The sequence below is a fragment of the Oncorhynchus tshawytscha genome, linkage group LG29, assembly GCF_018296145.1.
Source record: "Oncorhynchus tshawytscha isolate Ot180627B linkage group LG29, Otsh_v2.0, whole genome shotgun sequence".
Taxonomy (NCBI): Eukaryota; Metazoa; Chordata; class Actinopteri; order Salmoniformes; family Salmonidae; genus Oncorhynchus; species Oncorhynchus tshawytscha.
Window position 1 is genome coordinate 14,211,892 of NC_056457.1, and position 27,948 is coordinate 14,239,839.

The 27,948-nt window shown below is 59.9% G+C and overlaps 1 protein-coding gene across 6 annotated transcripts in view; it reads right to left on the minus strand.

The window, feature by feature from the left end:
• Positions 1-240: 240 nt before the first annotated feature.
• The window catches only part of LOC112227581 (rho GTPase-activating protein 21-like), a 119,738-nt gene continuing 92,030 nt past the window's right edge, over positions 241-27,948 (minus strand). For 4 of the 6 annotated variants that reach the window (XM_042308925.1, XM_042308924.1, XM_042308922.1 and 1 more), the window contains 15 exons: positions 26,607-26,640; positions 11,047-11,169; positions 8,974-9,273; positions 8,423-8,487; positions 8,150-8,298; positions 7,822-7,964; positions 7,489-7,647; positions 7,233-7,311; positions 6,831-6,904; positions 6,661-6,750; positions 6,413-6,538; positions 6,245-6,286; positions 5,981-6,122; positions 3,788-3,819; positions 241-3,119 (listed from right to left, as the gene is read on the minus strand). In XM_042308925.1, coding sequence (XP_042164859.1) covers positions 1,440-3,119; positions 3,788-3,819; positions 5,981-6,122; positions 6,245-6,286; positions 6,413-6,538; positions 6,661-6,750; positions 6,831-6,904; positions 7,233-7,311; positions 7,489-7,647; positions 7,822-7,964; positions 8,150-8,298; positions 8,423-8,487; positions 8,974-9,273; positions 11,047-11,169; positions 26,607-26,640 — 3,238 coding nt within the window. In that variant the 3' untranslated portion in view covers positions 241-1,439. The remainder of the gene's footprint in view (positions 3,120-3,787; positions 3,820-5,980; positions 6,123-6,244; positions 6,287-6,412; positions 6,539-6,660; positions 6,751-6,830; positions 6,905-7,232; positions 7,312-7,488; positions 7,648-7,821; positions 7,965-8,149; positions 8,299-8,422; positions 8,488-8,973; positions 9,274-11,046; positions 11,170-26,606; positions 26,641-27,948) is intronic. The other 2 variants (XM_042308923.1, XM_042308926.1) reach the window with 1 other exon arrangement.

Below are 27,948 nucleotides of genomic sequence, written 5' to 3' on the forward strand. Positions count from 1 at the left end.
ACTCAAAGGTTATTTCTGATTGAGCCGACATACTGTGAATGCAGTTGCCACGAACACAGGAACATTTCCTTTAAATTTATACTGCGCTGTAGCACAGGTCTTCAGCGCCACAGATTAAATTAGCCCAAATCAACTGATCTAAACTAATCATTAAAGGTTGCACATGGATAGTGCTCCATTGGCTCTCCTTTGCAAATCAGGAAAACTAAGCCTCAAGAAAAACAACCTGGACAGGACAAACAGATTAAAATAAAGATGATTTATTTCCAGTGTTTCTTGAGGGTGTTGCACCCTTGTTTTGCTGCACACAGGCAAGATATTCACTGTCCAGGAAGCATTGTTTCATGCAGTTCTCAGAGATGAACATTTCTCCATAAGTAACCATGCTTTTTTTTACTGCACTTGAAAAATACAAAGAAAAAAATATATATACATGAAATATATACATTGAATTATGAACTTAATATTTAAAATTCACATGTAGCGAATAAAAAAAGCGAGGACCCAAAAAAAACAAGACTGGAATGCCTTGGAAATGGAAGCTTGGATTTTTGCACGATGTTACTTTTTTAAAACAGTAAAATAGTGTATCTGTGATACAATTAAGTAATTAAACAAAATATTGTGTTTACAAGTGTGGAATAAAACATGGCACCCAAATCTATTCACAGAAATCAATTCAAGAGGCACTTTTTCTTTAATGAAGAATCAAACATTACTAAAGATTTGAAAAAATGTGGACTTGAATTGTACAGAGGGTTCAGTTTAGCAACTGTACCAAGCATCTATCATACATTGCACTACATTAGACTTATTTGATAAAAACAACTATAATTCTGTCCCTCAAGCAAATATCTGTCTGCTATGATGCACTGTAAAAAATAACTTCCCACAGTACACAGCACAGAAAGCAGCCCTCGGAAATATGAGCATACAGATGAAAAACAATTTCTAACAAGCAACTGTGTTAGTCAACATAATTAAGAATATACATTGAAAATATCTACCTCTTGTAGAATTAGATATGTATTCCTTAGTAATACTCAAGTTAATGCACCACAGTCCAGGCTTTCACGTCCCATTGATTTGTGTGCTGTCGATCACACAAAACCACCTTTGAATGTTCTTGTCACATTCTTCTATGACTGGGGTTTGAGCACAAGGATGGAAGTGAATTTTTTTCATGTCTGTCCCAGTATAAGACACCAAGTCAACTAAAGCGATTACACATGAAAAAACCTTATCTTCACTCCAGTTACATTTCTTATGAGCCTATACACATATGTACAGTAGATATATAAAATATATATTTTGTAAAAAAAAACACAAAAAAAACAAAAGTGCAGTAACCCTTGCTAAGGTATCTAAATACATACGTAAACCCGTTCTCTCTTTCTCTCATGCGCTCACTCTCGTACACTCAACACACCCTTGCTGTTTCATAGATACTGATAGAATCGCGAGCGGACAACTTGTGCTCCTGATAGTTTGTGTGGGTGCGCGTCGTCAGCCGCCAGGTTGAGGCTGGCTTTGTTTCTGCCTTGCGGCCCACCTCCGTTCACTTGCTCCCCCACCATGGGCTGAAGGCATGGGGAGCCAGAGGGAGAGGGTCTCTCTGGGGTGGTACCCTGGGCTTGTGCCCTATTCCCCTCGGGGACAACTTTGGGTGGGCTGTCCATGCTGAACTCTGACACTCCGGCCCGACAGCGCTCGCGGGCGATCCAGTCCCGAATGGAGAAGTCCTGAGAGGAGCACTTTGGCTTGAGGCGGTCCATGGCTGACAGCTCAGCCGCCTGGTCCACCCCGCCTTGCTCCCTCCAGTCGTTGATGACGGCCAGTTCTGCAAAGTCCCGTTGGCCCCCCATGGTGTGCCTACGACGGATGTTTTTCTTCTTGCTGCGCGTCTCTGGGGAAGACTGGCTCTTCTGGGCACCCACGCCAAACATGTCATCAGCAGATGTGCGCAGACGGAACTTGAGCCTTTCTGTGATATTGAGGCGCAAGGCAGGCTCGGGAGGGCGCTCCGACTCACTGCGGGAGGAAGAGTTGAGGCTGCTGGTAGACTGCCCCTTCTTCATCACCTCCAAGACACGAGACAGTCGTGTTGGCTCCGACCTGCCCTCGACACGTTCCCCGCTGCCAGTCCCACCCTCTACTGATGACTCGCTATCCGTCTTCTGTCGCAGGGACCGCCTCCTGGAGAGTGTGTCACACTCAATCAGCCTGTGGGAGGGAAAGAGGCGACGGGGTTCCAGTTTAGGAGTCGTCTTCCCATCAGCTGCTGCAGGATCAGGCTTTTCTGGCCCATGCCCAGTCTGGTTCTGCACTAAGACAGGCATGATTTGGACATTGCCGCCCCCCGTAGCAAACACAGGGAAGTCGCTTTCGCTGTCAGTCTCCATGGGCCGGCCTTCACTGATAAGCTCGCTGCGCTCGTCATCTGCCTCGTCCCCACCCTGAACCTCTGGACTGAGTGCGCTAGAGTCTGCTGCAGTCAGGAAGGTGATGGACGAGGTGGTGGAATAGTCTGAGGTGATGGAGCTCACCTCTGCCCCAGCTGACGCCCCAGCCCCAGCCACCGATAGATCAGGAGCAGCAGCTCCTGACACCCACTTCTTTGGTCGTGCCCTGGGCATGGAAGCCCCAGAGCTCATGGTGCCCAGATCAGAAATGGGCTCATCCAGATGGGACGGGGTGTCCGAAAAAGAGGGCTTTCCAAGCTGAGCTGTGCGGTAACTGAGTCTGGGGGAGCCAGAGTTTTTGAGTGAGGGGGCAGGTGAGGACTGCCTTGACAAGGGCTTTTCCCTTAAAAAGAAAGAGTTCCTGTGCTCCTTTTTGCCTTTGGGCGTGAGCTCAATACTTCTTCCATTCTCCTCTCCTGTTTTTGCTTGCTCTTTTGCTTCAGGGCTGACACTGATTCCTTGCTCCACCTCCAGGCCTCTGTGATTCTGCTTCTGGCCAGGGAGCTCCTTTTTAGGGAACACTGAGTCTAGGTCATCATCAGAGCTGCTAAGCTGCGGCTTGTCCTTGGGCTTCTTTCTTTTGCGGTTGGCTGCAGCAAAGATCGAGGAGACCAGGTGCTCGCGGCTGCACTGGTCCTTCCCGGACCCCCAGGAACCCTATAGAGAGGGAGAGAAACAAGTCAGAACTTGTACCACAGAAACCCCCCTTGCGAGAACAACACACAGAAAAACCCTCTAACCCCTGCCTGAGTTCTTGGCCAACCAGTACTGCACCTGTTCCTCTGAAAATGCCACAAACCAAAAGGGTGGACAGAGAGTAGGAACATTAGTGACAGGAGGACAACTACAACTGAACCATGCAAGCCTTTCAGCAACAACAGAAGCAGTAACAGCAGCGCACTAAAGCAGCCCCAGCAAGGGAAGCTTGATGTTCTGCATGAACTCATGTGTTCTGAGTCAAAGCTGAGAGAAGCAGCCAGATGACAGCAGTGCAGTAATGATAAGCACCAGTTCCTGCATTGTCTATGGTGTGAGTGATCCTTTTGTTGAAGACAAATGTCCAAGAAAGGATCGGACAGACTTGTGAAGTTAGGACCCAACATAGATTGATATTTGACATGAAAGGCTGTGTTTAGTTTGTTGCTTGTTTGTTTTGTTAGTGTTCAGTATTCACAGACGAAACTCCACCTGGCCTACTGTCACACATGTGGGAATCAGTGCTTTGATCTAGCCTGATGATCTGACCTTTGTTCTGTTCACCAACCAATTATTTCCTCCCTACACTACATTAAGCTGGAGAGAACAGACACTGGGCACACACTCACCTTCGATTTAGCAGAGTCACTAGTGGGTGAATCTGTAAGAAACAGGGAGAGGGGAGAGGAACATGTTAGATTATCCATCAATTATTCAAAACAATATGTGGGACAACCAGACAAGACAACATCCACGAGAGTGCAATATGAAAAAGCCAGTGAGAGAGAGAAGAAACAGAGAGAATCATGACGAGGATAGTAAACACAGATAAGACACTGTGCTTGATGTCGAGAACCTGGCAGGTAAGTGGACAGAAGGATGACAGAAACATGAGGCGGTAAGCCATGCAGTGAGCACTATGTTACACTCAGATCCACATCCACCCGGGTGGGGAGTTATTTCATGGAAACAGAAACCTCAGTACATGCAAAACTGAAAGTCATTCTGGATAAAAGATAAGGAGCAATGAGCACAGAAGATGCTAGGGTCAAGTAAGTCCTTACAACTTTTCTAAAACAATAATACCCAAATATATCAGGATACTGAGTGAAACTGTGGTAATGGCAAAAAATATCCAAGGTGCATTTCACAACAGCAGGCCAATGAGACAATGAAATATGTAATATGCCATGTAGGAAGTCAATGGATTCCCTCTGTATGGTCTACGCTATATAGCAAACCAAAGCCTCCAATTACTGATCAAAAGAGCTCTAGCACAATCTCTTGTTTTTGCCTGAATTGATGGTCAAATGACAAACCTAGCACATCTGACTAGTGATGAATGTTACTTCATTGAGGAGACTTTTAACATGTATTTACTCTTGTATTACCATAATAACTATTGACTCAAACAAATAGGATTATGGTTCTAAGAAAGAGTAGTGTAATGATGTGTGAAAAGTCTTATGGCTTCAGTTAGAGGCTAACAAAAAGAGAGTATGTTCAGTCTAGTTGAGCCGAGAGGGGGATGGACTGAATGAAAAGTACGGCGGCATATATTGCCATGACAACAGTGAAGACAACCATGGAATGAACCATGAGGCTAAGACATGAGAGGGGGGTCACAGAGGGGCTAGCTATGAACAGAGAGGACACTACATGAAAAAGAATGCCAGCGAGGAAAAGATTTATCCAATGCTGCCTAGTTGATCTTGTATTGATCTTTGACTGACTATACTTTTTTTTTTTTTACATAGCCAAGCCCCCCTACACACCCCTTGAAAACAGATGGTGGCACAGTATGCAAGTGCACATTGACTGGGTAGGTAGAAACCTGGGGACCATACCATGCTCTCTCTCCTGTTGCGAGAAGCTTGCGAGACAGTGAGGAGAGACAGTGGAGAGCCTTTCAGACAGTATCACCGGTCTGTGTTAGGTATACTCAGATACAAAACGGACACCACCGGATGTCCAGTACCATATGGCCGCTGCTCTGCTTCCCTTTCACATTTTCTTTGCCAAACGGTTTCATCATGTTTTTCTTACGACGGTTTTCTCAAGCTTACAAGAAACGAGGGTTTCTGCAGACCAGACAGCTACACTGGGGGCAACAATCCTCCTTCTTCCTACAGTTCCAGCTGTCCATCACGGACATTAGAGAGGCCATCAGTGACATCATGGTGTGATAGACTCCTCCCACCTGGCCTGTGTCAAGATCAGTATGTGTGAATGCTGGGAAATCCTTTAGGACACCCGACAGAGCGGCACTAGAGACAGAGGGATCAGAGTTCACCTGTTGCTTTTTTTTCTCGTGTAGTCTTTGGGAGAGAACATGCCGTGTTAGTGCAACAGTAGGCAGGATTAATAACAGGAGGAGAGGAAAAACCGACAGCCCAGTGGAGTTTGAATAAAAACACTAAAGATGGAGGGATTCTAAAAAAGTTAAAGAACCTCATTTTGAGGCAAAGAAATTTTGCTGAAAATTGGAAACCAAGGAAGGAAAATCTAAAAGAAAGCTAAATGTACAGATCAGAAAAATTATTTTGCCCCTTCTCCTTTGCGTCATGGAAAAGAGTCAAGAATAATTTGCCCTCGCAAACCAACACAGTCTTTTTGAGTCATGACGAGGCATGGACATTTCGCTCTTATGGTACAGCAAATGAGGCAAAGAAGGATCTCTTAGGAAGAAAGCAGCACTATCCATCAACACTCGACACCAGACAATTACGCTGAACCTCGCACGCTCCAAGACTAAAAGACATTGGTCTCACCAGCGACAGACACAGTGGTTAACAGGGAAAAGTAGTAAAAGGTTGACCCACCACCACAGAGTCGGTCTGGTCCAGGGAACACGTTACCTGAGACTTCCCCCTGCGTGGAGGCCATGCGGCCGATGTTGTTGAGCAGGTGGTCGATGTTGGGCACAGGCTGAGACTCCACCGCATTCTCATATCGGGACATTGTCTGAAACAAACAGTCAGGCAACAGGGTGAACACTCTACAATTTTAATTTAAAAAAAGAATCATAGCAAATAGGGAAGGAATAACAGAAGTCACATTGAGGGCAGCAATGTGCCTGTACCCACCACTGGCTCCCCATTGCCTTCCTCTGTGAAAAACCAGTTGTACTAGAAGGGAGCAAAGGAAAGGGAGCTTTATCTTTAGGGGATTCACAATCACTTTTTGGTTTGATATGCAGATTATACACAAACAGTCCACTTGTGTCTGCAATTAAGGTGTTAAGTGGGACTCACATGCTGAATGAGAGTCTCTACGATCTTGTACTGGTCGGGCATGTGGGTGACCATGTGGGTCATGTTGTCCTCTGAAGTGCGCACCAGAGTGGGACCAAACACGATGGCCAGGTTCCTAGGTTCCATCTAACACACAGGATAGTTAGGAACACACACGCACGCTTTACACATACCCTCACTACATCACAGGTTCTCTAAGTTGAAAGTGAGGACTGCCAGCCACTATTCAAGATGGAAATTTGCAATACCTTATTTTTATCAGAGTTGTCAGCCACTGTTTTCAGATGAGCCGAGAGGAACTTGAGGGTCTCATAGTGATGATCTGGCAACTCGTGAAGCTGCAGTGAGAAGTAGGTTAAGTATAAGTCACCATGCAATAATGTCAGTTAAGTTCACAATGAATGTCACATGAACCCACCATCCTCTTCAACAATTTCAGTCTTTCCACTGGGTCCACTGTCCTGTTGGCCTCTATGAAGTCTGCATACTTCTCTACAGGGCATAAATGAAACGGACATTGTTTTTTTTTACAGAAGACGACAAAGGGTTTTGGTGTTATGAAAGTGAACATTGAACAGAATGTAATTAAGTGTAGGTTTCACACTCAGCCACTAGGTGGCATAGTGACCCCTTTATCAGTCCTGGGAACCCCAAGGGGTGCACTGCACAGCTGATTCAAATAATCAAAGCTTGATGAGTTCATTATTTGAATCAGCTGTGTAAAGACCCTTGGGGTCCCCAGGACCAAGTTTGGGAAACACTCCCTTAATGGAAGGCTGTTCCTAATAGGCTATTGGTGGGACTACTTGAATATTCTTACCGTTGGTGAACAAAGGCTCTGGAAGTTTCCGGAAAAAGGATTTAAGTAAACTGCTGATCACATTCAGATCCCTCCATTTCTGTCAAAGGCAGGTAAAAAAAAAGGAAAGGGACTTTAGACGAGATAAGAAAAGATGGAAAAGCTGAGGGAAGAGAGGAGTGACAAAAAGAGAGCCTACATAAAGAAAGAGGATGGGCCAAAGACAACTGGAGAGAGGGAGTGAAAGTGGCATCATGTGCTGGGTTGAGTCACTCACGTCATCCTGGATGTCAATGTCGTTCATGCCTTTGTTGTTGAGCTCCTCCTGCATGTTGGAGATGGCTGCGTTGTTCCCTGGGACTCTGTAGATCCCTGTGTACTCCAGCCCCCTCTCCTCCACTAGGTTACAGCACACCTCCACAATGAGGGGAACAAACTACACCACACACACACACAGACTCATCAATTACCATGGCAGCACCCTCAGAAAGGTGTGTGACAGTGTTGAGAAGGAACTTCCTTATGAACCATTCCAATAAACATGACTGAAACAATGAACAAAAAGAGGGGATGGAGAGAATACGTAGTGTAGGTGTGAGTTGAATCTCACCCTGTTGGTGACAGCTGGGGGGCAGTCGTCCAGCCTCACCCCGAAAGTGATGCCTGGAGAAGGCTTCCTCTCAAAGGGCTTCCTCATCAGCCCTGGGATACCTTTCCTCCACGTCCCCTTGTCCTTGGGTGGACTGGTGTCGTCTGAAGGGTTAACACACAAAACATGGAGGAGAGTCTCACACGAGCACCAACACACACTGTACAGTATATACGGAGCAAAAAGCAATGGAATATTCAACGCCAATCTCAAAATCAAACAAGACCTTCACAATACTCAAGTAAATGAGTTGAGAGCTAAGCGAACATTTGAATCCTCTGGCTCTTACCTTTGTGCATGTTTTTCCTCTCCTGCTCTGCTTTGGGTAAGTGTGGACTTAGAGATTTGGTCTCCCCCTTCCCTCCTAGTAGCGTCTGTCTGATGCTCAGCGACTGGCGTGACGGTTTGGGCGACGGTTCGTTCTTACTGCCTGTCGGGCTGGGTCATACACAAACACACACAAAACGTTTTGATGTCTGACGTCCAATAGGAGCCGTCCACACAGGTCTCATTCTCCCTCTGTACTGCAGAGACTTCCTCTCTCTCTGTGGTCTGTGCTTACCTCATCAACGTGTTGTACTCCTTGATCTTTCGGCTGATGAGGTCACGGCTGGTAAAGGCTGCGTTCTAAAACAAGAATAAAGGCAGAAGACAGCAGACAATGTTAACTCATCAGATGCAATATGACTCCCCTCCCCTTTGCATAACCCACTTCTATCAGTTGGCATAGGTAAAGCCAAAGAAATATACAATAGTACTATAGTGGTCTTAAATGGAGGGGAAAGAAGACCTTCGGTTTCTAATAGAAGGGAGGTAAGTCCGGTGGTAAAGCTAGCCTGTTTTAAGGTAGACCAGGGACGGGTCATGTGTGTGTATTATGTGACCTAGGACCTGTAGCCAATCACTGTTATCTGATGCTTATCAAGGGAGGGTTAGTGACAAAGTATACTTGATCTACATTTGTGTAATTAATGAAGTATTGGCCATCCATGAGGTTGACCTTGTGTTTTCTACCAACACAGAAAGGGTTTGATTTCACTTTGCCACACATTTCTGTCAATCCTGGAGAACTTGATAGGAATTAATTTCCGGTATGGTGTGTGTGTGTTTCACCTCCTCGTCCAGGTTGCTGTTCTCCTGTATGACTCTGATCCAGGCCAGCATATCTTCTCTGTCCTCTGCCTGGAACAGGTACTCACAGTCCGACGTGGTCAGCCGCAGCACGTTCTTGCGTTTCGTGTCGCTGTAGGAGATGTCAATCAGACAGGCCTTGATGCTGATTGGCTGTGGCTCGTCCTCCACCTGGGAGTTGGCATGAGCCTGTCCCTCCTTTTTGTCCTTATATAGGCAGAGGAAGTGGCCTCGCAGCACTGCGTACATCTGTTTCCAGGGGCGCATTCCCCCACCAACACGCTGCAGAGAGAGAGGAGAGGCACAAACAATGATATTACTTAACGACAAGTATGAGAAACACATAAAACAGCAGTGAGGTAGACAGGCACAGAGAAAGACATGGTCCTCTCTTATAATTTGACACTGGCATTGCAAATTAAGTATCTCCTTATCCTTGATGCATCTCATCTAAAATGGTTCTCCAAGGAAGTATGAGCTGGCAGTCTCTATGGGGGTGCCACAGGGTTCAATTCTCGGGCCGACTCTTTTCTCTGTATATATCAATGATGTTGCTCTTGCTGCGGGCGATTCCCTGATCCACCTCTACGCAGACGACACCATTCTGTATACTTCCGGCCCGTCCTTGGACACTGTGCTATCTAACCTCCAAATGAGCTTCAATGCCATACAACACTTCTTCCGTGGCCTCCAACTGCTCTTAAACGGCAGTAAAACCAAATGCATGCTTTTCAACCGTTCGCTGCCTGCACACGCACGCCCGACTAGCATCACCACCCTGGATGGTTCCGACCTAGAATATGTGGACATCTATAAGTACCTAGGTGTCTGGCTAGACTGTAAACTCTCCTTCCAGACTCATATCAAACATCTCCAATCTAAAATCAAATCTAGAGTCGGCTTTCTATTCCACAACAAAGCCTCCTTCACTCACGCCGCCAAACTTACCCTAGTAAAACTGACTATCCTACCAATCCTCGACTTTGGCAATGTCATCTACAAAATAGCTTCCAACACTCTACTCAGCAAACTGGATGCAGTTTATCACAGTGCCATCCGTTTTGTTACTAAAGCACCTTATACCACCCACCACTGCGACCTGTATGCTCTAGTCGGCTGGCCATCGCTACATATTCGTCGCCAGACCCACTGGCTCCAGGTCCTCTACAAGTCCATGCTAGGTAAAGCTCCTCCTTATCTCAGTTCACTGGTCACGATGGCAACACCCACCCGTAGCACGCGCTCCAGCAGGTGTATCTCACTGATCATCCCTAAAGCCAACACCTCATTTGGCCACCTTTCGTTCCAGTTCTCTGCTGCCTGTGACTGGAACGAATTGCTATAAATCGCTGAAGTTGGAGACTTATCTCCCTCACCAACTTCAAACATCTGCTATCTGAGCAGCTAACTGATCGCTGCAGCTGTACATAGTCTATCGGTAAATAGCCCACCCAATTTTACCTACCTCATCCCCATACTGTTTTTATTTATTTACTTTTCTGCTCTTTTGCACACCAATATCTCTACCTGTACATGACCATCTGATCATTTATCACTCCAGTGTTAATCTGCAAAATTGTAACTATTCGCCTACCTCCTCATGCCTTTTGCACACAATGTATATAGACTCTCTTTTTTTCTACTGTGATATTGACTTGTTAATTGTTTACTCCATGTGTAACTCTGTGTTGTCTGTTCACACTGCTAGGCTTTATCTTGGCCAGGTCGCAGTTGCAAATGAGAACTTGTTCTCAACTTGCTGTTCTCAACTTGCCTACCTGGTTAAATAAAGGTGAAATGAAATAAAAAAATAAAAAATGTCCAGTGTAACCCACTAGAGGGAGGAGTCATTTCATCAAGGAAGACATGACAGAGTCAGGAATCTCAAACACATTTAGGTCAAAGCCAAACTGGTGTGACAAGTGCAATGCACACAAAAACTACCAGAGGAACAGGATTATACAGCACTCTTTCTAAACCATGTCACAGGTGATATAACTGACTGCCTTGATGACCCCCTTTGTGTGTGGAGTGTGGATAGCACTGTACACACACCTTGCTCTTGTCCGTGTTGATCTGTCGGAAGTGGAGCATGCCCTCCTTGGAAGCATCACTGAAGATATCTGATGAGGAATCTCTCCTGGATCCGGAATCTTCTGAAGACCTGTCCACCGTCGCCTTTAACACAACAAACACATGAGTTACCTCTACAATCTCATACATACACAATACTGCAACATGGTGTACAGTGCTTGGCTTTGTAAGCTGCTTTGTAAGCCTGCCTCTGGGGCCGGCCGGCCAGCCTGCCTGCCTGCCTGCCTCTGGGGCCGGCCGGCCAGCCTGCCTGCCTGCCTCTGGGGCCGGCCGGCCAGCCTGCCTGCCTGCCTCTGGGGCCGGCCGGCCAGCCTGCCTGCCTTCCTCTGGGGCCAGCCTGCCTTCCTCTGGGGCCAGCCTGCCTGCCTCTGGGGCCAGCCTGCCTTCCTCTGGGGCCAGCCTGCCTGCCTCTGGGGCCAGCCTGCCAGCCTCTGGGGCCAGCCTGCCAGCCTCTGGGGCCAGCCTGCCAGCCTCTGGGGCCAGCCTGCCAGCCTCTGGGGCCAGCCTGCCTGCCTCTGGGGCCAGCCTGCCAGCCTGCCTGCCTGCCTCTGGGGCCAGCCTGCCAGCCTGCCTGCCTCTGGGGCCAGCCTGCCAGCCTGCCTGCCTCTGGGGCCAGCCTGCCAGCCTGCCTGCCTCTGGGGCCAGCCTGCCAGCCTGCCTGCCTCTGGGGCCAGCCTGCCAGCCTGCCTGCCTCTGGGGCCAGCCTGCCAGCCTGCCTGCCTCTGGGGCCAGCCTGCCAGCCTGCCTGCCTCTGGGGCCAGCCAGCCAGCCAGCCTGCCTGCCTGCCTCTGGGGCCAGCCAGCCAGCCAGCCTGCCTGCCTGCCTGCCTGCCTCTGGGGCCAGCCAGCCAGCCAGCCTGCCTGCCTGCCTGCCTCTGGGGCCAGTCAGCCAGCCAGCCTGCCTGCCTGCCTCTGGGGCCAGTCAGCCAGCCAGCCTGCCTGCCTGCCTCTGGGGCCAGTCAGCCAGCCAGCCTGCCTGCCTGCCTCTGGGGCCAGTCAGCCAGCCAGCCTGCCTGCCTGCCTGCCTCTGGGGCCAGTCAGCCAGCCAGCCTGCCTGCCTGCCTCTGGGGCCAGTCAGCCAGCCAGCCTGCCTGCCTGCCTGCCTCTGGGGCCAGTCAGCCAGCCTGCCTGCCTCTGGGGCCAGTCAGCCAGCCTGCCTGCCTCTGGGGCCAGTCAGCCAGCCAGCCTGCCTCTGGGGCCAGTCAGCCAGCCAGCCTGCCTCTGGGGCCAGTCAGCCAGCCAGCCTGCCTCTGGGGCCAGTCAGCCAGCCAGCCTGCCTCTGGGGCCAGTCAGCCAGCCAGCCTGCCTGCCTGCCTCTGGGGCCAGTCAGCCAGCCAGCCTGCCTGCCTGCCTCTGGGGCCAGTCAGCCAGCCAGCCTGCCTGCCTGCCTCTGGGGCCAGTCAGCCAGCCAGCCTGCCTGCCTGCCTCTGGGGCCAGTCAGCCAGCCAGCCTGCCTGCCTGCCTCTGGGGCCAGTCAGCCAGCCAGCCTGCCTGCCTGCCTCTGGGGCCAGTCAGCCAGCCAGCCTGCCTGCCTGCCTCTGGGGCCAGTCAGCCAGCCAGCCTGCCTCTGGGGCCAGCCAGCCAGCCAGCCTGCCTCTGGGGCCAGCCAGCCAGCCAGCCTGCCTCTGGGGCCAGCCAGCCAGCCAGCCTGCCTGCCTGCCTGCCTCTGGGGCCAGCCAGCCAGCCAGCCTGCCTGCCTGCCTTTGGGGCCAGTCAGCCAGCCAGCCTGCCTCTGGGGCCAGCCAGCCAGCCAGCCTGCCTGCCTGCCTGCCTGCCTCTGGGGCCAGTCAGCCAGCCAGCCTGCCTGCCTGCCTCTGGGGCCAGTCAGCCAGCCAGCCTGCCTGCCTGCCTCTGGGGCCAGTCAGCCAGCCAGCCTGCCTGCCTGCCTCTGGGGCCAGTCAGCCAGCCAGCCTGCCTACCTGCCTCTGGGGCCAGTCAGCCAGCCAGCCTGCCTCTGGGGCCAGTCAGCCAGCCAGCCTGCCTCTGGGGCCAGTCAGCCAGCCAGCCTGCCTCTGGGGCCAGTCAGCCAGCCAGCCTGCCTCTGGGGCCAGTCAGCCAGCCAGCCTGCCTCTGGGGCCAGTCAGCCAGCCAGCCTGCCTCTGGGGCCAGTCAGCCAGCCAGCCTGCCTCTGGGGCCAGTCAGCCAGCCAGCCTGCCTCTGGGGCCAGTCAGCCAGCCTGCCTGCCTCTGGGGCCAGTCAGCCAGCCTGCCTGCCTCTGGGGCCAGTCAGCCAGCCAGCCTGCCTCTGGGGCCAGTCAGCCAGCCAGCCTGCCTGCCTGCCTCTGGGGCCAGTCAGCCAGCCAGCCTGCCTGCCTGCCTCTGGGGCCAGTCAGCCAGCCAGCCTGCCTGCCTGCCTCTGGGGCCAGTCAGCCAGCCAGCCTGCCTGCCTGCCTCTGGGGCCAGTCAGCCAGCCAGCCTGCCTGCCTGCCTCTGGGGCCAGTCAGCCAGCCAGCCTGCCTGCCTGCCTCTGGGGCCAGTCAGCCAGCCAGCCTGCCTGCCTGCCTCTGGGGCCAGTCAGCCAGCCAGCCTGCCTGCCTGCCTCTGGGGCCAGTCAGCCAGCCAGCCTGCCTGCCTGCCTCTGGGGCCAGTCAGCCAGCCAGCCTGCCTGCCTGCCTCTGGGGCCAGTCAGCCAGCCAGCCTGCCTGCCTGCCTCTGGGGCCAGTCAGCCAGCCAGCCTGCCTGCCTGCCTCTGGGGCCAGTCAGCCAGCCAGCCTGCCTGCCTGCCTCTGGGGCCAGTCAGCCAGCCAGCCTGCCTGCCTGCCTCTGGGGCCAGTCAGCCAGCCAGCCTGCCTGCCTGCCTCTGGGGCCAGTCAGCCAGCCAGCCTGCCTCTGGGGCCAGCCAGCCAGCCAGCCTGCCTCTGGGGCCAGCCAGCCAGCCAGCCTGCCTGCCTGCCTCTGGGGCCAGCCAGCCAGCCAGCCTGCCTGCCTGCCTCTGGGGCCAGTCAGCCAGCCAGCCTGCCTCTGGGGCCAGCCAGCCAGCCTGCCTGCCTCTGGGGCCAGCCAGCCAGCCAGCCTGCCTGCCTGCCTGCCTGCCTGCCTCTGGGGCCAGCCAGCCAGCCAGCCTGCCTGCCTGCCTCTGGGGCCAGCCAGCCAGCCAGCCTGCCTGCCTGCCTCTGGGGCCAGCCAGCCAGCCAGCCTGCCTGCCTGCCTCTGGGGCCAGTCAGCCAGCCAGCCTGCCTGCCTGCCTCTGGGGCCAGTCAGCCAGCCAGCCTGCCTGCCTGCCTCTGGGGCCAGTCAGCCAGCCAGCCTGCCTGCCTGCCTCTGGGGCCAGTCAGCCAGCCAGCCTGCCTGCCTGCCTCTGGGGCCAGTCAGCCAGCCAGCCTGCCTGCCTGCCTCTGGGGCCAGTCAGCCAGCCAGCCTGCCTGCCTGCCTCTGGGGCCAGTCAGCCAGCCAGCCTGCCTGCTTGCCTCTGGGGCCAGTCAGCCAGCCAGCCTGCCTGCCTGCCTCTGGGGCCAGTCAGCCAGCCAGCCTGCCTGCCTGCCTCTGGGGCCAGTCAGCCAGCCAGCCTGCCTGCCTGCCTCTGGGGCCAGTCAGCCAGCCAGCCTGCCTCTGGGGCCAGTCAGCCAGCCAGCCTGCCTGCCTGCCTCTGGGGCCAGTCAGCCAGCCAGCCTGCCTGCCTGCCTCTGGGGCCAGCCAGCCAGCCAGCCTGCCTGCCTGCCTCTGGGGCCAGTCAGCCAGCCAGCCTGCCTGCCTGCCTCTGGGGCCAGTCAGCCAGCCAGCCTGCCTGCCTGCCTCTGGGGCCAGTCAGCCAGCCAGCCTGCCTGCCTGCCTCTGGGGCCAGTCAGCCAGCCAGCCTGCCTGCCTGCCTCTGGGGCCAGTCAGCCAGCCAGCCTGCCTGCCTGCCTCTGGGGCCAGTCAGCCAGCCAGCCTGCCTGCCTGCCTCTGGGGCCAGTCAGCCAGCCAGCCTGCCTGCCTGCCTCTGGGGCCAGTCAGCCAGCCAGCCTGCCTGCCTGCCTCTGGGGCCAGTCAGCCAGCCAGCCTGCCTGCCTGCCTCTGGGGCCAGTCAGCCAGCCAGCCTGCCTGCCTGCCTCTGGGGCCAGTCAGCCAGCCAGCCTGCCTGCCTGCCTCTGGGGCCAGTCAGCCAGCCAGCCTGCCTCTGGGGCCAGCCAGCCAGCCAGCCTGCCTCTGGGGCCAGCCAGCCAGCCAGCCTGCCTGCCTGCCTCTGGGGCCAGCCAGCCAGCCAGCCTGCCTGCCTGCCTCTGGGGCCAGTCAGCCAGCCAGCCTGCCTCTGGGGCCAGCCAGCCAGCCTGCCTGCCTCTGGGGCCAGCCAGCCAGCCAGCCTGCCTGCCTGCCTGCCTGCCTGCCTCTGGGCCAGCCAGCCAGCCAGCCTGCCTGCCTGCCTCTGGGGCCAGCCAGCCAGCCAGCCTGCCTGCCTGCCTCTGGGGCCAGCCAGCCAGCCAGCCTGCCTGCCTGCCTCTGGGGCCAGTCAGCCAGCCAGCCTGCCTGCCTGCCTCTGGGGCCAGTCAGCCAGCCAGCCTGCCTGCCTGCCTCTGGGGCCAGTCAGCCAGCCAGCCTGCCTGCCTGCCTCTGGGGCCAGTCAGCCAGCCAGCCTGCCTGCCTGCCTCTGGGGCCAGTCAGCCAGCCAGCCTGCCTGCCTGCCTCTGGGGCCAGTCAGCCAGCCAGCCTGCCTGCCTGCCTCTGGGGCCAGTCAGCCAGCCAGCCTGCCTGCTTGCCTCTGGGGCCAGTCAGCCAGCCAGCCTGCCTGCCTGCCTCTGGGGCCAGTCAGCCAGCCAGCCTGCCTGCCTGCCTCTGGGGCCAGTCAGCCAGCCAGCCTGCCTGCCTGCCTCTGGGGCCAGTCAGCCAGCCAGCCTGCCTGCCTGCCTCTGGGGCCAGTCAGCCAGCCAGCCTGCCTGCCTGCCTCTGGGGCCAGTCAGCCAGCCAGCCTGCCTGCCTGCCTCTGGGGCCAGTCAGCCAGCCAGCCTGCCTGCCTGCCTCTGGGGCCAGTCAGCCAGCCAGCCTGCCTGCCTGCCTCTGGGGCCAGTCAGCCAGCCAGCCTGCCTGCCTGCCTCTGGGGCCAGTCAGCCAGCCAGCCTGCCTGCCTGCCTCTGGGGCCAGTCAGCCAGCCAGCCTGCCTGCCTGCCTCTGGGGCCAGTCAGCCAGCCAGCCTGCCTGCCTGCCTCTGGGGCCAGTCAGCCAGCCAGCCTGCCTGCCTGCCTCTGGGGCCAGTCAGCCAGCCAGCCTGCCTGCCTGCCTCTGGGGCCAGTCAGCCAGCCAGCCTGCCTGCCTGCCTCTGGGGCCAGTCAGCCAGCCAGCCTGCCTGCCTGCCTCTGGGGCCAGTCAGCCAGCCAGCCTGCCTGCCTGCCTCTGGGGCCAGTCAGCCAGCCAGCCTGCCTCTGGGGCCAGTCAGCCAGCCTGCCTGCCTGCCTGCCTCTGGGGCCAGTCAGCCAGCCTGCCTGCCTCTGGGGCCAGTCAGCCAGCCTGCCTGCCTGCCTGCCTCTGGGGCCAGTCAGCCAGCCAGCCTGCCTGCCTGCCTCTGGGGCCAGTCAGCCAGCCAGCCTGCCTGCCTGCCTCTGGGGCCAGCCAGCCAGCCAGCCTGCCTGCCTGCCTCTGGGGCCAGTCAGCCAGCCAGCCTGCCTCTGGGGCCAGCCAGCCAGCCTGCCTGCCTCTGGGGCCAGCCAGCCAGCCAGCCTGCCTGCCTGCCTGCCTGCCTGCCTCTGGGGCCAGCCAGCCAGCCAGCCTGCCTGCCTGCCTCTGGGGCCAGCCAGCCAGCCAGCCTGCCTGCCTGCCTCTGGGGCCAGCCAGCCAGCCAGCCTGCCTGCCTGCCTCTGGGGCCAGTCAGCCAGCCAGCCTGCCTGCCTGCCTCTGGGGCCAGTCAGCCAGCCAGCCTGCCTGCCTGCCTCTGGGGCCAGTCAGCCAGCCAGCCTGCCTGCCTGCCTCTGGGGCCAGTCAGCCAGCCAGCCAGCCTGCCTGCCTCTGGGGCCAGTCAGCCAGCCAGCCTGCCTGCCTGCCTCTGGGGCCAGTCAGCCAGCCAGCCTGCCTGCTTGCCTCTGGGGCCAGTCAGCCAGCCAGCCTGCCTGCCTGCCTCTGGGGCCAGTCAGCCAGCCAGCCTGCCTGCCTGCCTCTGGGGCCAGTCAGCCAGCCAGCCTGCCTGCCTGCCTCTGGGGCCAGTCAGCCAGCCAGCCTGCCTGCCTGCCTCTGGGGCCAGTCAGCCAGCCAGCCTGCCTGCCTGCCTCTGGGGCCAGTCAGCCAGCCAGCCTGCCTGCCTGCCTCTGGGGCCAGTCAGCCAGCCAGCCTGCCTGCCTGCCTCTGGGGCCAGTCAGCCAGCCAGCCTGCCTGCCTGCCTCTGGGGCCAGTCAGCCAGCCAGCCTGCCTGCCTGCCTCTGGGGCCAGTCAGCCAGCCAGCCTGCCTGCCTGCCTCTGGGGCCAGTCAGCCAGCCAGCCTGCCTGCCTGCCTCTGGGGCCAGTCAGCCAGCCAGCCTGCCTGCCTGCCTCTGGGGCCAGTCAGCCAGCCAGCCTGCCTGCCTGCCTCTGGGGCCAGTCAGCCAGCCAGCCTGCCTGCCTGCCTCTGGGGCCAGTCAGCCAGCCAGCCTGCCTGCCTGCCTCTGGGGCCAGTCAGCCAGCCAGCCTGCCTGGGGCCAGTCAGCCAGCCTGCCTCTGGGGCCAGTCAGCCAGCCTGCCTGCCTGCCTCTGGGGCCAGTCAGCCAGCCTGCCTGCCTGCCTGCCTCTGGGGCCAGTCAGCCAGCCTGCCTGCCTCTGGGGCCAGTCAGCCAGCCTGCCTGCCTGCCTGCCTCTGGGGCCAGTCAGCCAGCCAGCCTGCCTGCCTGCCTCTGGGGCCAGTCAGCCAGCCTGCCTGCCTGCCTGCCTCTGGGGCCAGCCAGTCAGCCAGCCTGCCTGCCTGCCTCTGGGGCCAGCCAGCCAGCCAGCCTGCCTGCCTGCCTCTGGGGCCAGCCAGCCAGCCAGCCTGCCTGCCTGCCTCTGGGGCCAGTCAGCCAGCCAGCCTGCCTGCCTGCCTCTGGGGCCAGTCAGCCAGCCAGCCTGCCTGCCTGCCTCTGGGGCCAGTCAGCCAGCCAGCCTGCCTGCCTGCCTCTGGGGCCAGTCAGCCAGCCAGCCTGCCTGCCTGCCTCTGGGGCCAGTCAGCCAGCCAGCCTGCCTGCCTGCCTCTGGGGCCAGTCAGCCAGCCAGCCTGCCTGCCTGCCTCTGGGGCCAGTCAGCCAGCCAGCCTGCCTGCCTGCCTGGGGCCAGTCAGCCAGCCTGCCTCTGGGGCCAGTCAGCCAGCCAGCCTGCCTGCCTGCCTCTGGGGCCAGTCAGCCAGCCAGCCTGCCTGCCTGCCTCTGGGGCCAGTCAGCCTGCCTGCCTGCCTCTGGGGCCAGTCAGCCAGCCAGCCTGCCTCTGGGGCCAGTCAGCCAGCCAGCCTGCCTGCCTGCCTCTGGGGCCAGTCAGCCAGCCAGCCTGCCTGCCTGCCTCTGGGGCCAGTCAGCCAGCCAGCCTGCCTCTGGGGCCAGTCAGCCAGCCAGCCTGCCTCTGGGGCCAGTCAGCCAGCCAGCCTGCCTGCCTGGGGCCAGTCAGCCAGCCAGCCTGCCTGCCTGCCTCTGGGGCCAGTCAGCCAGCCAGCCTGCCTGCCTGCCTCTGGGGCCAGCCTGCCTCAGCCAGCCAGCCTGCCTGCCTGCCTCTGGGGCCAGTCAGCCAGCCAGCCTGCCTCTGGGGCCAGTCAGCCAGCCAGCCTGCCTCTGGGGCCAGTCAGCCAGCCAGCCTGCCTCTGGGGCCAGTCAGCCAGCCAGCCTGCCTCTGGGGCCAGTCAGCCAGCCAGCCTGCCTCTGGGGCCAGTCAGCCAGCCAGCCTGCCTCTGGGGCCAGTCAGCCAGCCAGCCTGCCTCTGGGGCCAGTCAGCCAGCCAGCCTGCCTCTGGGGCCAGTCAGCCAGCCAGCCTGCCTCTGGGGCCTCAGCCAGCCAGCCTGCCAGTCAGCCAGCCAGCCTGGGGCCTGCCTGCCTCTGGGGGTCAGCCAGCCAGCCTGCCTCAGCCAGTCAGCCTGCCAGCCTGCCTGCCTCTGGGGCCAGTCAGCCAGCCAGCCTGCCTGCCTGCCTCTGGGGCCAGTCAGCCAGCCAGCCTGCCTGCCTGCCTCTGGGGCCAGTCAGCCAGCCAGCCTGCCTGCCTGCCTCTGGGGCCAGTCAGCCAGCCAGCCTGCCTGCCTGCCTCTGGGGCCAGTCAGCCAGCCAGCCTGCCTGCCTGCCTCTGGGGCCAGTCAGCCAGCCAGCCTGCCTGCCTCTGGGGCCAGTCAGCCAGCCAGCCTGCCTGCCTGCCTCTGGGGCCAGTCAGCCAGCCAGCCTGCCTGCCTGCCTCTGGGGCCAGTCAGCCAGCCAGCCTGCCTGCCTGCCTCTGGGGCCAGTCAGCCAGCCAGCCTGCCTGCCTGCCTCTGGGGCCAGTCAGCCAGCCAGCCTGCCTGCCTGCCTCTGGGGCCAGTCAGCCAGCCAGTCAGCCAGCCAGCCTGCCTGCCTGCCTCTGGGGCCAGTCAGCCAGCCAGCCTGCCTGCCTGCCTCTGGGGCCAGTCAGCCAGCCAGCCTGCCTGCCTGCCTCTGGGGCCAGTCAGCCAGCCAGCCTGCCTGCCTGCCTCTGGGGCCAGTCAGCCAGCCAGCCTGCCTGCCTGCCTCTGGGGCCAGTCAGCCAGCCAGCCTGCCTGCCTGCCTCTGGGGCCAGTCAGCCAGCCAGCCTGCCTGCCTGCCTCTGGGGCCAGTCAGCCAGCCAGCCTGCCTGCCTGCCTCTGGGGCCAGTCAGCCAGCCAGCCTGCCTGCCTGCCTCTGGGGCCAGTCAGCCAGCCAGCCAGCCTGCCTGCCTGCCTCTGGGGCCAGTCAGTCAGCCAGCCAGCCTGCCTGCCTGCCTCTGGGGCCAGTCAGCCAGCCAGCCTGCCTGCCTGCCTCTGGGGCCAGTCAGCCAGCCAGCCTGCCTGCCTGCCTCTGGGGCCAGTCAGCCAGCCAGCCTGCCTGCCTGCCTCTGGGGCCAGTCAGCCAGCCAGCCTGCCTCTGGGGCCAGCCAGCCAGCCAGCCTGCCTCTGGGGCCAGCCAGCCAGCCAGCCTGCCTGCCTGCCTCTGGGGCCAGCCAGCCAGCCAGCCTGCCTGCCTGCCTCTGGGGCCAGTCAGCCAGCCAGCCTGCCTCTGGGGCCAGCCAGCCAGCCTGCCTGCCTCTGGGGCCAGCCAGCCAGCCAGCCTGCCTGCCTGCCTCTGGGGCCAGCCAGCCAGCCAGCCTGCCTGCCTGCCTCTGGGGCCAGCCAGCCAGCCAGCCTGCCTGCCTGCCTCTGGGGCCAGTCAGCCAGCCAGCCTGCCTGCCTGCCTCTGGGGCCAGTCAGCCAGCCAGCCTGCCTGCCTGCCTCTGGGGCCAGTCAGCCAGCCAGCCTGCCTGCCTGCCTCTGGGGCCAGTCAGCCAGCCAGCCTGCCTGCCTGCCTCTGGGGCCAGTCAGCCAGCCAGCCTGCCTGCCTGCCTCTGGGGCCAGTCAGCCAGCCAGCCTGCCTGCCTGCCTCTGGGGCCAGTCAGCCAGCCAGCCTGCCTGCTTGCCTCTGGGGCCAGTCAGCCAGCCAGCCAGCCTGCCTGCCTGCCTCTGGGGCCAGTCAGCCAGCCAGCCTGCCTGCCTGCCTCTGGGGCCAGTCAGCCAGCCAGCCTGCCTGCCTGCCTCTGGGGCCAGTCAGCCAGCCAGCCTGCCTGCCTGCCTCTGGGGCCAGTCAGCCAGCCAGCCTGCCTGCCTGCCTCTGGGGCCAGTCAGCCAGCCAGCCTGCCTGCCTGCCTCTGGGGCCAGTCAGCCAGCCAGCCTGCCTGCCTGCCTCTGGGGCCAGTCAGCCAGCCAGCCTGCCTGCCTGCCTCTGGGGCCAGTCAGCCAGCCAGCCTGCCTGCCTGCCTCTGGGGCCAGTCAGCCAGCCAGCCTGCCTGCCTGCCTCTGGGGCCAGTCAGCCAGCCAGCCTGCCTGCCTGCCTCTGGGGCCAGTCAGCCAGCCAGCCTGCCTGCCTGCCTCTGGGGCCAGTCAGCCAGCCAGCCTGCCTGCCTGCCTCTGGGGCCAGTCAGCCAGCCAGCCTGCCTGCCTGCCTCTGGGGCCAGTCAGCCAGCCAGCCTGCCTGCCTGCCTCTGGGGCCAGTCAGCCAGCCAGCCTGCCTGCCTGCCTCTGGGGCCAGTCAGCCAGCCAGCCTGCCTCTGGGGCCAGTCAGCCAGCCTGCTTGCCTGCCTGCCTCTGGGGCCAGTCAGCCAGCCTGCCTGCCTCTGGGGCCAGTCAGCCAGCCTGCCTGCCTGCCTGCCTCTGGGGCCAGTCAGCCAGCCTGCCTGCCTGCCTGCCTCTGGGGCCAGCCAGTCAGCCAGCCTGCCTGCCTGCCTCTGGGGCCAGCCAGTCAGCCAGCCTGCCTGCCTGCCTCTGGGGCCAGTCAGCCAGCCAGCCTGCCTGCCTGCCTCTGGGGCCAGTCAGCCAGCCAGCCTGCCTGCCTGCCTCTGGGGCCAGTCAGCCAGCCAGCCTGCCTGCCTGCCTCTGGGGCCAGTCAGCCAGCCAGCCTGCCTGCCTGCCTCTGGGGCCAGTCAGCCAGCCAGCCTGCCTGCCTGCCTCTGGGGCCAGTCAGCCAGCCAGCCTGCCTGCCTGCCTCTGGGGCCAGTCAGCCAGCCAGCCTGCCTGCCTGCCTCTGGGGCCAGTCAGCCAGCCAGCCTGCCTGCCTGCCTCTGGGGCCAGTCAGCCAGCCAGCCTGCCTGCCTGCCTCTGGGGCCAGTCAGCCAGCCAGCCTGCCTGCCTGCCTCTGGGGCCAGTCAGCCAGCCAGCCTGCCTGCCTGCCTCTGGGGCCAGTCAGCCAGCCAGCCTGCCTGCCTGCCTCTGGGGCCAGTCAGCCAGCCAGCCTGCCTGCCTGCCTCTGGGGCCAGTCAGCCAGCCAGCCTGCCTGCCTGCCTCTGGGGCCAGTCAGCCTGCCTGCCTGCCTCTGGGGCCAGTCAGCCAGCCAGCCTGCCTCTGGGGCCAGTCAGCCAGCCAGCCTGCCTGCCTGCCTCTGGGGCCAGTCAGCCAGCCAGCCTGCCTGCCTGCCTCTGGGGCCAGTCAGCCAGCCAGCCTGCCTGCCTGCCTCTGGGGCCAGTCAGCCAGCCAGCCTGCCTGCCTGCCTCTGGGGCCAGTCAGCCAGCCAGCCTGCCTGCCTGCCTCTGGGGCCAGTCAGCCAGCCAGCCAGCCTGCCTGCCTCTGGGGCCAGTCAGCCAGCCAGCCTGCCTGCCTGCCTCTGGGGCCAGTCAGCCAGCCAGCCTGCCTGCCTGCCTCTGGGGCCAGTCAGCCAGCCTGCCTGCCTGCCTCTGGGGCCAGTCAGCCAGCCAGCCTGCCTGCCTCTGGGGCCAGTCAGCCAGCCAGCCTGCCTCTGGGGCCAGTCAGCCAGCCAGCCTGCCTCTGGGGCCAGTCAGCCAGCCAGCCTGCCTCTGGGGCCAGTCAGCCAGCCAGCCTGCCTCTGGGGCCAGTCAGCCAGCCAGCCTGCCTCTGGGGCCAGTCAGCCAGCCAGCCTGCCTCTGGGGCCAGTCAGCCAGCCAGCCTGCCTCTGGGGCCAGTCAGCCAGCCAGCCTGCCTCTGGGGCCAGTCAGCCAGCCAGCCTGCCTCTGGGGCCAGTCAGCCAGCCAGCCTGCCTCTGGGGCCAGTCAGCCAGCCAGCCTGCCTCTGGGGCCAGTCAGCCAGCCAGCCTGCCTCTGGGGCCAGTCAGCCAGCCAGCCTGCCTCTGGGGCCAGTCAGCCAGCCAGCCTGCCTCTGGGGCCAGTCAGCCAGCCAGCCTGCCTCTGGGGCCAGTCAGCCAGCCAGCCTGCCTCTGGGGCCAGTCAGCCAGCCAGCCTGCCTCTGGGGCCTCAGCCAGCCAGCCTGCCTCTGGGGCCAGTCAGCCAGCCAGCCTGCCTCTGGGGCCAGTCAGCCAGCCAGCCTGCCTCTGGGGCCAGTCAGCCAGCCAGCCTGCCTCTGGGGCCAGTCAGCCAGCCAGCCTGCCTCTGGGGCCAGTCAGCCAGCCAGCCTGCCTCTGGGGCCAGTCAGCCAGCCAGCCTGCCTGCCTGCCTCTGGGGCCAGTCAGCCAGCCAGCCTGCCTGCCTGCCTCTGGGGCCAGTCAGCCAGCCAGCCTGCCTGCCTGCCTCTGGGGCCAGTCAGCCAGCCAGCCTGCCTGCCTGCCTCTGGGGCCAGTCAGCCAGCCAGCCTGCCTGCCTGCCTCTGGGGCCAGCCAGCCTGCCTGCCTGCCTCTGGGGCCAGTCAGCCAGCCAGCCTGCCTGCCTGCCTCTGGGGCCAGTCAGCCAGCCAGCCTGCCTGCCTGCCTCTGGGGCCAGTCAGCCAGCCAGCCTGCCTGCCTGCCTCTGGGGCCAGTCAGCCAGCCAGCCTGCCTGCCTGCCTCTGGGGCCAGTCAGCCAGCCAGCCTGCCTGCCTGCCTCTGGGGCCAGTCAGCCAGCCAGCCTGCCTGCCTGCCTCTGGGGCCAGTCAGCCAGCCAGCCTGCCTGCCTGCCTCTGGGGCCAGTCAGCCAGCCAGCCTGCCTGCCTGCCTCTGGGGCCAGTCAGCCAGCCTGCCTGCCAGCCTGCCTCTGGGGCCAGTCAGCCAGCCTGCCTCTGGGGCCAGTCAGCCAGCCTGCCTCTGGGGCCAGTCAGCCAGCCAGCCTGCCTGCCTGCCTCTGGGGCCAGTCAGCCAGCCTGCCTCTGGGGCCAGTCAGCCAGCCTGCCTCTGGGGCCAGTCAGCCAGCCTGCCTCTGGGGCCAGTCAGCCAGCCTGCCTCTGGGGCCAGTCAGCCAGCCTGCCTCTGGGGCCAGTCAGCCAGCCTGCCTCTGGGGCCAGTCAGCCAGCCTGCCTCTGGGGCCAGTCAGCCAGCCTGCCTCTGGGGCCAGTCAGCCAGCCTGCCTCTGGGGCCAGTCAGCCAGCCTGCCTCTGGGGCCAGTCAGCCAGCCTGCCTCTGGGGCCAGTCAGCCAGCCAGCCTGCCTGCCTCTGGGGCCAGTCAGCCAGCCAGCCTGCCTGCCTCTGGGGCCAGTCAGCCAGCCTGCCTGCCTGCCTCTGGGGCCAGTCAGCCAGCCAGCCTGCCTGCCTCTGGGGCCAGTCAGCCAGCCAGCCTGCCTGCCTCTGGGGCCAGTCAGCCAGCCAGCCTGCCTGCCTCTGGGGCCAGTCAGCCAGCCAGCCTGCCTGCCTCTGGGGCCAGTCAGCCAGCCAGCCTGCCTGCCTCTGGGGCCAGTCAGCCAGCCAGCCTGCCTGCCTCTGGGGCCAGTCAGCCAGCCAGCCTGCCTGCCTCTGGGGCCAGTCAGCCAGCCAGCCTGCCTGCCTCTGGGGCCAGTCAGCCAGCCAGCCTGCCTGCCTCTGGGGCCAGTCAGCCAGCCAGCCTGCCTGCCTCTGGGGCCAGTCAGCCAGCCAGCCTGCCTGCCTCTGGGGCCAGTCAGCCAGCCAGCCTGCCTGCCTCTGGGGCCAGTCAGCCAGCCAGCCTGCCTGCCTCTGGGGCCAGTCAGCCAGCCAGCCTGCCTGCCTCTGGGGCCAGTCAGCCAGCCAGCCTGCCTGCCTCTGGGGCCAGTCAGCCAGCCAGCCTGCCTGCCTCTGGGGCCAGTCAGCCAGCCAGCCTGCCTGCCTCTGGGGCCAGTCAGCCAGCCAGCCTGCCTGCCTCTGGGGCCAGTCAGCCAGCCTGCCTGCCTGCCTCTGGGGCCAGTCAGCCAGCCTGCCTGCCTGCCTCTGGGGCCAGTCAGCCAGCCTGCCTGCCTGCCTCTGGGGCCAGTCAGCCAGCCTGCCTGCCTGCCTCTGGGGCCAGTCAGCCAGCCAGCCTGCCTGCCTCTGGGGCCAGTCAGCCAGCCAGCCTGCCTGCCTCTGGGGCCAGTCAGCCAGCCTGCCTGCCTGCCTCTGGGGCCAGTCAGCCAGCCTGCCTGCCTGCCTCTGGGGCCAGTCAGCCAGCCTGCCTGCCTGCCTCTGGGGCCAGTCAGCCAGCCTGCCTGCCTGCCTCTGGGGCCAGTCAGCCAGCCTGCCTGCCTGCCTCTGGGGCCAGTCAGCCAGCCTGCCTGCCTGCCTCTGGGGCCAGTCAGCCAGCCTGCCTGCCTGCCTCTGGGGCCAGCCAGCCTGCCTGCCTCTGGGGCCAGTCAGCCTGCCTGCCTGCCTGCCTCTGGGGCCAGTCAGCCTGCCTGCCTGCCTGCCTCTGGGGCCAGTCAGCCTGCCTGCCTGCCTCTGGGGCCAGTCAGCCTGCCTGCCTGCCTGCCTGCCTGCCTGGGGCCAGTCAGCCTGCCTGCCTGCCTCTGGGGCCAGTCAGCCTGCCTGCCTGCCTCTGGGGCCAGTCAGCCTGCCTGCCTGCCTCTGGGGCCAGTCAGCCTGCCTGCCCTGCCTCTGGGGCCAGTCAGCCTGCCCTGGGGCCAGTCAGCCTGCCTGCCTGCCTCTGGGGCCAGTCAGCCTGCCTGCCTGCCTCTGGGGCCTGCCTGCCTGCCTGCCTCTGGGGCCAGTCAGCCTGCCTGCCTGCCTCTGGGGCCAGTCAGCCTGCCTGCCTGCCTCTGGGGCCAGTCAGCCTGCCTGCCTGCCTCTGGGGCCAGTCAGCCTGCCTGCCTGCCTCTGGGGCCAGTCAGCCTGCCTGCCTGCCTCTGGGGCCAGTCAGCCTGCCTGCCTGCCTCTGGGGCCAGTCAGCCTGCCTGCCCTGGGGCCTCAGCCTGCCTGCCTGCCTGGGGCCAGTCAGCCTGCCTGCCTGCCTCTGGGGCCAGTCAGCCTGCCTGCCTGCCTCTGGGGCCAGTCAGCCTGCCTGCCTGCCTCTGGGGCCAGTCAGCCTGCCTGCCTGCCTCTGGGGCCAGTCAGCCTGCCTGCCTGCCTCTGGGGCCAGTCAGCCTGCCTGCCTGCCTGCCTCTGGGGCCAGTCAGCCTGCCTGCCTGCCTGCCTCTGGGGCCAGTCAGCCTGCCTGCCTGCCTGCCTCTGGGGCCAGTCAGCCTGCCTGCCTGCCTCTGGGGCCAGTCAGCCTGCCTGCCTGCCTCTGGGGCCAGTCAGCAAGTTGGATAATGAGGACGGATCATGTGGACTCCCTCCAATGAACAGTTCGCTGATTGGATGACCCTTGCCTGACTTCTTATTATACGGCCCCAGAATCCGACATTATGCTCCATTCCAGTGAGCAGACAGACAGAAATAGCGAGGTTGGCATCCAGGCTGGGTCTTTAGAGCTCATTTGGTTTTATAGACTCACTCATTATCCATTTTACAACCGCTACTGACTAACATCAATGCTAGCGGAGTGACTCTTATCTTCAGGCTGTGAAACTTTGGGCAAGATATGCAGGTAAAACAAACTATAATGATGCAGTTGAGTCTGATAGCCAGTAGGCACATCATTTCTGTGGAAAGTGACCAGAGGGTTTTGTCCATACTCCCCATTACAGTTTGTTGTTATGTGGGTTGATATTGGGTAATACTTTATCTGGATAGTCTGTAGAGCATCTACAGATGTACTATCAGTAACATTTCAACTAACTATCTACTAACCCTAGCTCCAACCCTAACCCTTATTCTTAACCCAAGTGTATCCTTAGCAAGCAGTTGTTGATAGTATGACCTGCTGTAGAGCATCTACAAATGGAAAATCTGGACTATCCAAGTGTAACCTAATATTGATATTACTGTGTTGAGGTTGGACTCACCTTCCTAAGGCCCTTTAGACCAGGTATTTGCCTCCTACAAGGAACATAGAAATATGAAAATAGAAAGATTAATCACAAGTTAGTCTAAAGAAATTGACTAAAATGTACAGTGCCTATAGAAATTATACACCCCCTTCACATTTTGTTGCGTTCAAAGTGGGATTTAAATAGATTTAATTGCTATTTTTTGTCATTGACCTACACAAAATACTCCATAGCGTCAAAGTGAAAAGAAAATGACAATTTCTTTCTCCAAATTAATTACTTTTTTAAACAAAAATGTAGTCTATTCACCCCTTTTGTTTAGGCAAGCCTACATTTGTTCAGAAGTACATTTCAGCTTAACAAATCACATAAGTTATATTTGAAAGATTTTACTGAGTTACAGTTCATATAAGGAAATCAGTCAATTGAAATAAATTCATTAGGCCCTAATCTATGGATTTCACATGACTGAAAATACAGATATGCATCTGTTGGTCACATATACCTTAAAAAAAAGGTGGGGGCGTGGGTCAGAAAACCAGCCAGTTTCAGGTGTGACCACCATTTGCCTCATGCAGCGCGACACATCTCCTTCACATAGAGTTGATCAGGCTGTTGATTGTGGCCTGTGGAATGTAGTCCCACTCCTTTTCATTGGCTGTGCGAAGTTTCTGGATATTGGGGGGGAACTGGAACACGCTGTCGTACACGTCGATCCAGAGCATCCCAAACAGGATCAATGGGTGACATATCTGGTGAGTATGCAGGCCATTTTCAGCATCCAGGAATTGTGTACAGATCCTTGCGATATGGGGCCATGCATTATCATGCTGAAACATGATGTGAGGCTGTGGACGATTGATACGACAAAGGCCTCAGGATCTTGTCACGGTATCTCTGTGCATTCAAATTGCCATCAATAAAATTCAATTGTGTTCGTTGTCCATGGCTTATGCCCGCCAATACCATAACCCCACCGCCACCATGGGGCACTCTGTTCACAACATTGACATAAGCAAACTGCTCGCCCACACAACCCCATACACATGGTCTACGGTTGTGAGGCCAGTTGGATGTACTACCAAATTCTTTGTAACGACAGATGCGGCTTATAGTGGAGAAATTAACATTACATGCTCTGGCAACAGCTCTGGTAAACATTCCTGCAGTCAGCATGCCAATTGCATGCTCACTCAAAGTTTGAGACATCTGTGGCATTGTGTTGTGTGACAAAACTGCAACATCTAATAGTGGCCTTTTACTGTCTCCAGCACAAGGTACACCTGTGTAATGATCATGCTGTTTAATCAGCTTCTTGATATGCCACACTGGGATATTTTATTTCAGTTCATGAAAC